The following is an 8,967-nucleotide window of genomic DNA, read 5'->3' as shown; positions in this document are numbered from 1 at the left end:
AGTACCAGGAAAGAGGAAAAGTACAGTCTTTACAGACTAAATGTACTTAATTAGAAAATAAATAGTAAATGTAACTGTCAAGCTAACAGGAAGGAAAATAAAGCGTTTTTTATTTATTTTACTTTAAAATAAATGGAAAATATAAATAAGAAAACTTTTTTTTTACTTATTTATAATTTCCATATTATTATTTTTACCTTTAATTTCCATTGCAACTTTTTTTATTATTATTTCTCAATTGTGTTTTTTGTTTGTTTACTTTTCTCAATTTAATAGTTTCTTCTTTTTTTGCAGTGTTTTCTTTGACTGTTAATATTTAAACTGTCTCTGGTTCCGTTAAAATGACAGAATATAAACGGACTGTGGGTTTAACTCATATATATATGAACTTTAACTCGTGTATATAAAATTCCGCCAAAAAGTACATTTTTTAAACTCCCGCGCCGCCTCGGCCAATGAGGAAACCCAAAACTTCGCGGGAAATGATTGAAAGGAGGAGCACGAGGAGACCCAACTTCCGGTTTTAACTTGTTGCTTTCAGCATGTGGACGACACAAGTCTCTCAGGTAAAAACTTAAATCTTTACTCTAATAAAGCAAAGTGCAGCAGGTTTGACTGAGCTTTGTAAGGAACAGTTATTAACTATGTTCCTTAAGAACGTGTGTTTATTTAAATTAAATGTACGTTATAAAGATGTGTAGATGCAGCGCGTGCGTTCATTTTATGAACTAGTGTATTAATACCCGCTCGTGAGCCTGTAGATTCATCATCTGCAGTAAATGTGTGATGAAATGCTTAAATACCAACAATATATGTATTTTAAAGTATTGAAGCTGACTCCTTTTTCGCTTCGTTGCTGTTTCTCCCCTCAAATTTGGAGGAAAAGGACAATAATTATGCTTTATTGATGTAAATGTATCCTCATCGATCACTTTTTTGATCATCAACCAATAATATTAATAATCATACAGAACTTTCCTGTGCAAAATGATCGATATGCAGAACTAAAATAAATACAGCCAGTCACAGTTTATACGTTTTTTCCGGTGAAGCCGAAACCCTGTCTGTCCACGGCGGGCCGGTCTCTGCTGGAGCCGGACCGCAGACCTCACGCTGCTTGTCCCGTCTTATTATATTTATATCGGTCATATAGAGGCGCCGGTATTACATTTAAACATGTTTCATAACCAATTAAAAGTTGACTTTAATTATTCATCTCCCTGGAACAAAATAGACGCTACTTCCACGGAGTGTCAAACACATGAATTACTCAAAAACATTTAAATATACTTCCTATACTAATAAATATACTAAGTCATACAAATCATGTTGTGAAAAATAAAGCGGAAGTGATTATGCGCGCTCCTGCAGACATGCATGCGGTTGGTCACAACACCCACAGACCGCGCGGGATTGTTTTAAAGCTGAACATGAAGCCCACGGACCAACACGTTTCCTTTTTAATAAAGCGCTTCATGGATTTAATAATGATTTTGACCCTGATAACTTCACTCGGTCTTCTTCCCTTTGCTGCCGGTAAGTTTACGTCTTGGCTCGAGTAAAACATATGAATTAAACCACATTGTCAGTGGAATCGTTACAGCCGTAGTTATTATCATTGCTGTTTTCAGACTCACCTCCGTCGTGTCTTCTCCATTAAACTGAAGTTTTGACCCGAACATCGCAATAACGTTAATAAATACCGCTCGTTTTGTTAGATATTAGCGAGACTTTCTTGAGCTTTTAGCCTCATTTTAGTGCGTTTGCTCTTCATGTCACTCATTCATAACTTGTCTTAGTGGTTGCAGAGTTGTACTGCAGTTTTTTTCAATACAAAAAAAAGGTATCATGCATTACTACTTTGCAGTTAAATATTTAACATTTATTCCAACACTTTGACATAATAAGGACATCTTATTAATACAATTCAGTGTATATAAAAATATATATAATCAATCATGTCGCATACCTCTCCGAAAGACAGTCCTGCACTTGACTGATGATTTCAAATGTATTGATAAATTCCCAAAACCAACCTAAGAGCTGTGTACAAAGGCACAAAAATGATAATTATGTTTGCTTAGTCCTCGTTTGCATTAATAACATGCCCACACGGCAATTTCCTCAAAACATAGTTATTACAACTTTAACTAACCTTGTGCCTCTTCTGCAGAGTGCTAATAACAATACTGTTTCTAATTTGTATTAAAAAATGACCATATTTTGCTTATAGCTTTTGACATACAATGAGACTTCCTTTTTAATGTCTCGAGCCGCCTTCAAAATAAAAGCATCTAATCTTAACGCAGGTAAAACACATGAAACAAAAACAACAAACATTGACTGAAACAGTTTCTAAAGCCAGAACACAAATTGGGTCACTTACTTATATAATAACCACCAGACGTTGACTGATCTTAATATGCTAGTTTAGTAGCTATTAGCCCTCTATTGGCCGGCCGCCACTGTTATTTATAATAATATCTGCATAGTAATCTCGTAGTTAATCATGGGGCAGAGTCAAAGTGACCAGAACAAAGGACAGAAGTGTCCTTCAGAGGTTTTCAAGCTGAATGAAAGTTGTGTTTTCTCCTCAGGAGAGCCTCGTCGTGCCGTTTGCCCGGATTCCCCGATAGTGGCAGAAGAAGGAAGCGCCGTCTCTCTGCCATGTCACCTGGCTCCCCAGGTGAGCGTGGTGAACCGCACGGTGGACTGGAAGAAAGAGGGCCTCAGCGGGGTGGTCCTCTCGTATCGACACCGGCGGCAGAACCAGGACGACCAGAGGACCGAGTTCAGAACCAGGACGACTCTCAACGGAGACCTGAGCAGAGGAAACCTGTCGCTGCAGATCTCCTCGGTGACTCAGATCGACTCTGGATCGTACAGATGCTTCGTCCCAAAGCTGAACCTCTACTGCGTCACCGTCCTCTCTGTTGGTGAGCACGTTTGATGCGAGAAGATATCATATGTGGATTATTTAAACGTGTTTCTTTAACCAGATGAGCCCAGGTAGATTTAAACACTGAGATATTCTATCCTGTGTTTTCAAAGTACTGAGCACATTTCTGTATATGTGTGTTTTAAGAACCCAGACACCAACAGAACCAGACAGAGAGACCTGATTCCAGCACGACTGTCGCTCCAGTGGAGGAAGAACCAGCAGATCAAGGTGAACGTTTTTAAACGTTCTTTAGGAACGTTTGATTCTCTTTATTTTACAGCATTATATGTAGCTAGCGCTTTTATCCAAAGCGACTTAAAATAAGTGCATTTCAACCATGAGTACAAACTCAGAACAACATCCACTGTCAGTCAGACGGGCAGAGATTCCTGCTGCTAGCTGTGTTTCTGACTGGGGAAACGAGAGGATCAGTTGGGTGTCGTCAGCATAGCTCTGGTAGGAAAAACCATGCGAGCGAATGACAGAGCCGAGAGAGTTGGTGTACAGAGAGAAGAGGAGAGGACCCAGGACGGAGCCCTGAGGGACCCCAGTAGTGAGAGGACAAGGTTCAGACACAGATCCTCTCCAGGTTACCCGGTCGGTGCGGTCGTTGAGGTCGGATGAGAAGAGGGAGAGCGCAGTGCCTGTGATAGCCAAGGAGGTTGGAGGAGATGGAGATTTTTTGGGGGGTTAGAAAAAGAGGATTTCATTCTGGATTGGTAGAACAGGCTTTTGGCTGCAGTATCTCTGCAGCCAAAAGCCTGTTCTACCAATCCAGAATTGAATCCTTGAAGCCATCTCTCTTCAGTAATATTCTCATGGCGTCATTATGAGCTACTGGAGGTCTCTGGAGGATTTTGTGTGATTAGACCACAAGCAGTGACGTCTTATCTCCATCTGTACACACTGAACGTGTGTGAGAGAATGTTCATGTTCATATTTACGGTGTTCAGCAGTAGTATGCTCTAAACCAGTGATTGTCAACCAGTGTGCCGTGAGAGGTATCCAGGTGTGCCGTGGGAAAATGTCCAATTTCAATTAATCGGTCCAAAAAAATATGATTTAGTTGCTGCAAATGATTTTCCATTGTTGAGCGTCTGAGCCTGCAGTATAGTGGCTGGCCTAGTAATGAAATACTCTTAGATGCCAGTAGGTAGCGCAATAATTACCTTCCATATATGCTGCATTATGCTACAATATGACATTTTGTAACTTTTTTGGTTGTTGGTGTGCCGCGGGATTTTTTTTTTATTGAAGAAAATGTGCCGCAACTCAAAAAAGGTTGAAAAACACTGATCTAAACCACGTGCTCTGCCATCAGACGGCTTATTTATAACTCGGTACACGTCATGTGACTCAATCGCCATAGAATCATTACTCTCAATATCATATGGCGAACGGCATACTGCTGCCTTGCATTCGTCAGCTTCTTGTACTCGAGCACAGGGCGCTACAGGTGATCGTCAGAATGAATAACCACATTAAATAAAAGCCTCATGAACTCTGCTTTTCCTTCAGATGCTGCAAAGAACCCGGCTGCCTGGAAAATCATCCTCGGTGTCGGTGTTGCTGTTTTTGTTGTCGTTCTTCTTCTGTGGAAACGTGAAGCGATCAGTAAGTTACAAACTGTGACCAGTTCTCAGCGACATGCACAGACTTTCCTGAGTTGTGTCTCAAGTGGTTTCTATGTCTTCTCAGAGGAGATGTTCACAGGAACGACGAGGACGACGCACTTTGAAATGGTAACCGCGACGACCCAACAAACGAAGGCGGAGGAAGGCCGTCACATCGGGGCCGGAGAGCCGTTGGTCCGTGACGAGAACCGCTCATCCGATTGATTTTAAGGACATTTTTATTGATCTGCGTTTCAATTCCCCCCCAAAAAATACGGCGACACAGTTTCCTCTTCAGGCTTTAGAGGGAGAGGAAAGTGTTTTAGTCTCTCCTGATTTTAAACATAATTTATTTGAGATGATTTATTCCCCTCTAGTTGAAAACGGGTAGAATCGCGTCTGAAGAAGTGGACTTCCCTCTTTGGGAGAATCAGAGCTGTAAAAACGAAGCCCTGGATTCCCCCGGTTCTGTATTCCACGAGTCTTCCAGGCGGCTCGACCCCGTCGTTCTTCACGCGGCTGAAAACTCTGACGTCTCATATTTTATGTCAGAGTTCAGATCTCCGGCTCGCCGAGCCGAAGGGACCGGAAGGTTCAGGACGACCTCTCAGAAGTGGAGCTGAAGCCGTTAGACACGACAGACGGTGCAAATAAATATATACTATATGTACATATATACCTGATGTCCAGTGTTTTTTTTTTTTTTTTTGCTCTTATTTCTGTGATTTAATGTTTGATTCATGGCGGTGAAAATAATTCACAAATCCTGTATTGAAGACAATTAAAAACACACCACGGTGTTCTGCATCAAACATTTCATCCAAGCTAATGAAGAGATTACGGCAATAAAATGTGATCAAGAAGCATTTAACACATTTTGTACTAATTAATGATTCACCTTGAACAACACCAGAGATAGCGTAACCCAGACAGTGACTCTGTATCACCAGCAGGGGGCAGTCAAAACATTTGTGCTGACAATGTTTATCTATATTACATCTTGTTAATAAAATAAAAGGATGCAACTTTTTCAGTACACAATAATCTTGACTATTAATCCTTTTAATAGGAGTTGAGCTCTTCTGTCATCTCAACGCTGTAATGAGGCTTTAACCTGCTGTGATGATGATGATGATGATGATGATGATGGAGGGACACATTGAAAGCACAGATCACTTCATATTAATACTATTTAATTTAAAACAGTAGTTCATATTTCAAAAATACACATCCAATGAATTCAGTTAAAGCAGATTTGGGGTCACGTGTCTGGAGTAAACTATACGCGTAATACATGAATCAGAAGCACACAAACAAGAAAGTAAACCACGTGGGGCTAAACTGAACAAAAAGTAAATGGTCACAAAATGTGTAGGTCATTTAGGAGTAACTCCCACTTCACACAAATTAATTAAAATGTACCTGTTCACAGCAAACTAAGGCGACAATAAAATGCCCATGTAAAAATAGCTGCTCTATCACAGGCAGCAAAACAGATTAAAAGGGAACTCCATTCTGCTAAATAATACACATTAAGATTGTGACTATTGACCAGCTCACATATGGGGCAAGAAGTCAGACGGCAGGACAATAAAGGGAAGTCTGAACTCAGAAGGAGCGATTGGGGGAGGAGCCAAAACCCTACACTTCCTTCTCTGGAGAGCGTTCACTACAATAATATCTAGTAGAGGCGCTAATTAAAGGTCAAACTTCTTTAAGCAGCCTCGTCGGGACGGAGTCTAAGAGACAGGAGGTTTAGAAGTAGAAACCATTGAAAACAATTGGTTGAGGTCGATGGGAGAAAAGCATCTAAATATATATCAAGGTTTACAGCTTCCTCTAAGGTCACTTATTTGAGGATAGATCGGTACTGGTTGAGGGCAGGACGTTATTAACCTTCCCTCTAATAGTTAGAATCTTATCATTGAGGAAGTTCATGAAGTCATCACTACTGAGGTCTGTAGGAATACACAGATCCACAGAGCTGAAGGGAAACCTGGGGTTGTCCTTGTTTTTCTCTATTAGTGATGAGTAGTAGCTCCTCTGGCTTTACGGAGGGCCTTCTTATATGTTCTCAGACTATCCCGCCAAACTAACCGGGACTCCTCTAGATTGTTGGAACGCCATATGCCCTCAAGCTTCCGTGATGCTTGCTTCAATATGATATGCGAGTCTGAGGGTTGTACCGTGGAGCGAGCCTCCTTTGTTTAATGATCCTCTTCTTTAGAGCGGCTATCAAGTCCAGAGTCACTCTCAGTAGAACCATCGACAAGATGATCAATCTGGGACGGACTAAAGTTAGCACAGGAGTCCTCTGCTATATTGAGACTCTTCTTTAAATCTAGCTACAGCACCAGCAGTCGCTCTGACCAAGTTGTATCTGAGGGTCAGGGGGGAACGCTCCTCTTATTGCAGCTTGTTTATGAGGTTTTATTTCCTCCTTCCCGGCTCTGCTAGTCCATTTCGATGTGTCCTTGAGCAAGACACTTAACCCCTAATTGCTCCCGGTTGCTGTGTCTACGGTGTATTGAGCAAAAAAAAGCGTCAGCTAAATGAAATGTAATGTAAAACATCTGCAACAAACCCCGGTCCATGGTCGCTTTGCTCCCTAAAGACGAAATGCCTTTGTGTCACATGTGTATCATTAAAATCATGTTCATATACTTGAAGGAGGAAATAAAACCTCATATACAATAAGAGGAGCGCTTCCTCGTCGCACCCTGACCCTCAGATACAACTTGGTCACAGCGACGGCGGAGCTGCAGTCAAGACAAGACTCTGTTTCTGTCTCAAGAAATATTAAACTGACTTTTTCAGTTCTTTCTCAACAACTGACTCAAATACTGGTGAGTGACAGCTGATCATATTTACTGTGTTTCCATAACTAGCGTTAACACTAAACTCACAGCTCTAAGCAAACAGGAAGTTACACTCCTGACACTGGTCAGATGGAAATCTCAGTTAAATGAACATTTACGTAGAATTCAATACAATGTTTGTTTTTTATGTTGCAGTAATTTGAAATCTTTTTATACAAATTAAAATGACATGTGTAACAAAGCATTTTTAGTCACACTTTGCCTTTTGTCCTCAGTGTGTAGATATGGCTGCTGTCAGCAATCTGTTGTCTGAAGATCAGTTTCTGTGCTCCGTCTGTCTGGATGTGTTCACTGATCCAGTCACCACACCATGTGGACACAACTTCTGCAAAATGTGCATCACTAAACACTGGAATATCAGTGACAGGTGCCAGTGTCCCATGTGTAAAGAGGTTTTCACCATAAGACCTAAACTGCGCGTCAACACCTTCATCTCTGAGATGGTTTCTCAGTTCAGACAGTCGGCTCAACAGGAAGCCAGCAGCAGCAGCTCAGAGCAACAAGAGTCCAAACCAGGAGAAGTTCCCTGTGACGTCTGCACTGGAACCAAACTGAAGGCCCTGAAGTCCTGCCTGGTGTGTCTGGCCTCCTACTGTGAGACTCACCTGGAGCCTCATCTGACAATGTCAGGCCTGAAGAGACATCAGCTGATGGACCCTGTGAGAGAGATGAAGACGCTGTTTGTTGAAGATGAGCTGAAGAGGGTCCAGAAGTTTGCAGTGGATGTGACTCTTGATCCTGATACAGCTCATCCTCAACTCATCCTGTCTGATGACGGGAAACAAGTACATCATGGTGATGTGAGGAACAATCTCCCAGACAACCCAGAGAGATTTACTCAATATAGTTTAGTCCTGGGAAAGCAGAGCATCTTCTCAGTCAGATTTTACTTTGAGGTTCAAGTTAAAGGAAAGACTCACTGGACTTTAGGAGTGGCCAGAGAGTCGACCAACAGGAAGGGACTCATCACACTGAGTCCTGAAGATGGTTACTGGATTATATGTTTGATAAATGGAAATGAGTACAAAGCTCTTGGTGACCCTTCAGTTGTTCTCTCCCTGAAGTCTGGGCCTCAGAAGGTGGGGGTGTTTGTGGACTGTGAGGAGGGTCTGGTCTCCTTCTATGACGTAGAAGCTGCAGCTCTTATCTACTCCTTTACTGGCTGCTCCTTCAAGGAGAAACTCTTCCCATTCTTCTGTCCTGGTCTTCATCATGGTGGTAAAAACTCTGCACCTCTCATCATCTCTCCTGTGAATCAAACTGGCTGATTCTTTTTTTTATGATCAGAAATTCCCTGAACAATAATGCATTATCAACAATACATATTCACATTGAAGTAGTCTTTATACGTCCAGTGTATTTATACACCAGACAGAAGTTTTATTACTACAATACTGACACAGCGGTCAACATTTGGACGACAATGAATTAGAGACATAAAAACAAATCAAACAATGACAGACTGATACATTTTGGAATAAAAGACTTAATGAAATTGATGGTAATGCATGTACATATTTAGTGATAATATCTC

At 41.4% G+C, this 8,967-nt stretch overlaps 2 protein-coding genes across 2 annotated transcripts in view; both read left to right on the top strand.

Moving 5' to 3' along the window:
* Positions 1-5,220, top strand: part of LOC306738088 (uncharacterized protein) — a gene marked incomplete at its 5' end in the record, with an annotated part of 5,468 nt that extends 248 nt beyond the window's left edge. Inside the window, 5 exons of the mRNA XM_079219917.1 lie at positions 494-566; positions 2,598-2,936; positions 3,086-3,169; positions 4,460-4,555; positions 4,640-5,220. Coding sequence (XP_079076043.1) covers positions 494-566; positions 2,598-2,936; positions 3,086-3,169; positions 4,460-4,555; positions 4,640-4,779 — 732 coding nt within the window. The 3' untranslated portion in view covers positions 4,780-5,220. The remainder of the gene's footprint in view (positions 1-493; positions 567-2,597; positions 2,937-3,085; positions 3,170-4,459; positions 4,556-4,639) is intronic.
* Positions 5,221-7,657: 2,437 nt separating this feature from the next.
* On the top strand, positions 7,658-8,701 carry LOC306738087 (E3 ubiquitin-protein ligase TRIM21-like; the record flags this gene model as incomplete). Its single annotated transcript, XM_079219916.1, has 2 exons — positions 7,658-7,876; positions 7,973-8,701. 2 exons carry the CDS (start codon positions 7,658-7,660, stop codon positions 8,699-8,701), a joined length of 948 nt encoding a protein of 315 aa, XP_079076042.1.
* Between the last annotated feature and the right edge of the window lie 266 nt (positions 8,702-8,967).

Source organism: Taurulus bubalis (genome assembly GCF_910589615.1).
Source record: "Taurulus bubalis genome assembly, chromosome: 6".
NCBI lineage: Eukaryota > Metazoa > Chordata > Actinopteri > Perciformes > Cottidae > Taurulus > Taurulus bubalis.
The sequence above is the reverse complement of the archived record's forward strand: the minus strand, read 5'-3'. Positions and strand labels throughout refer to the sequence as shown.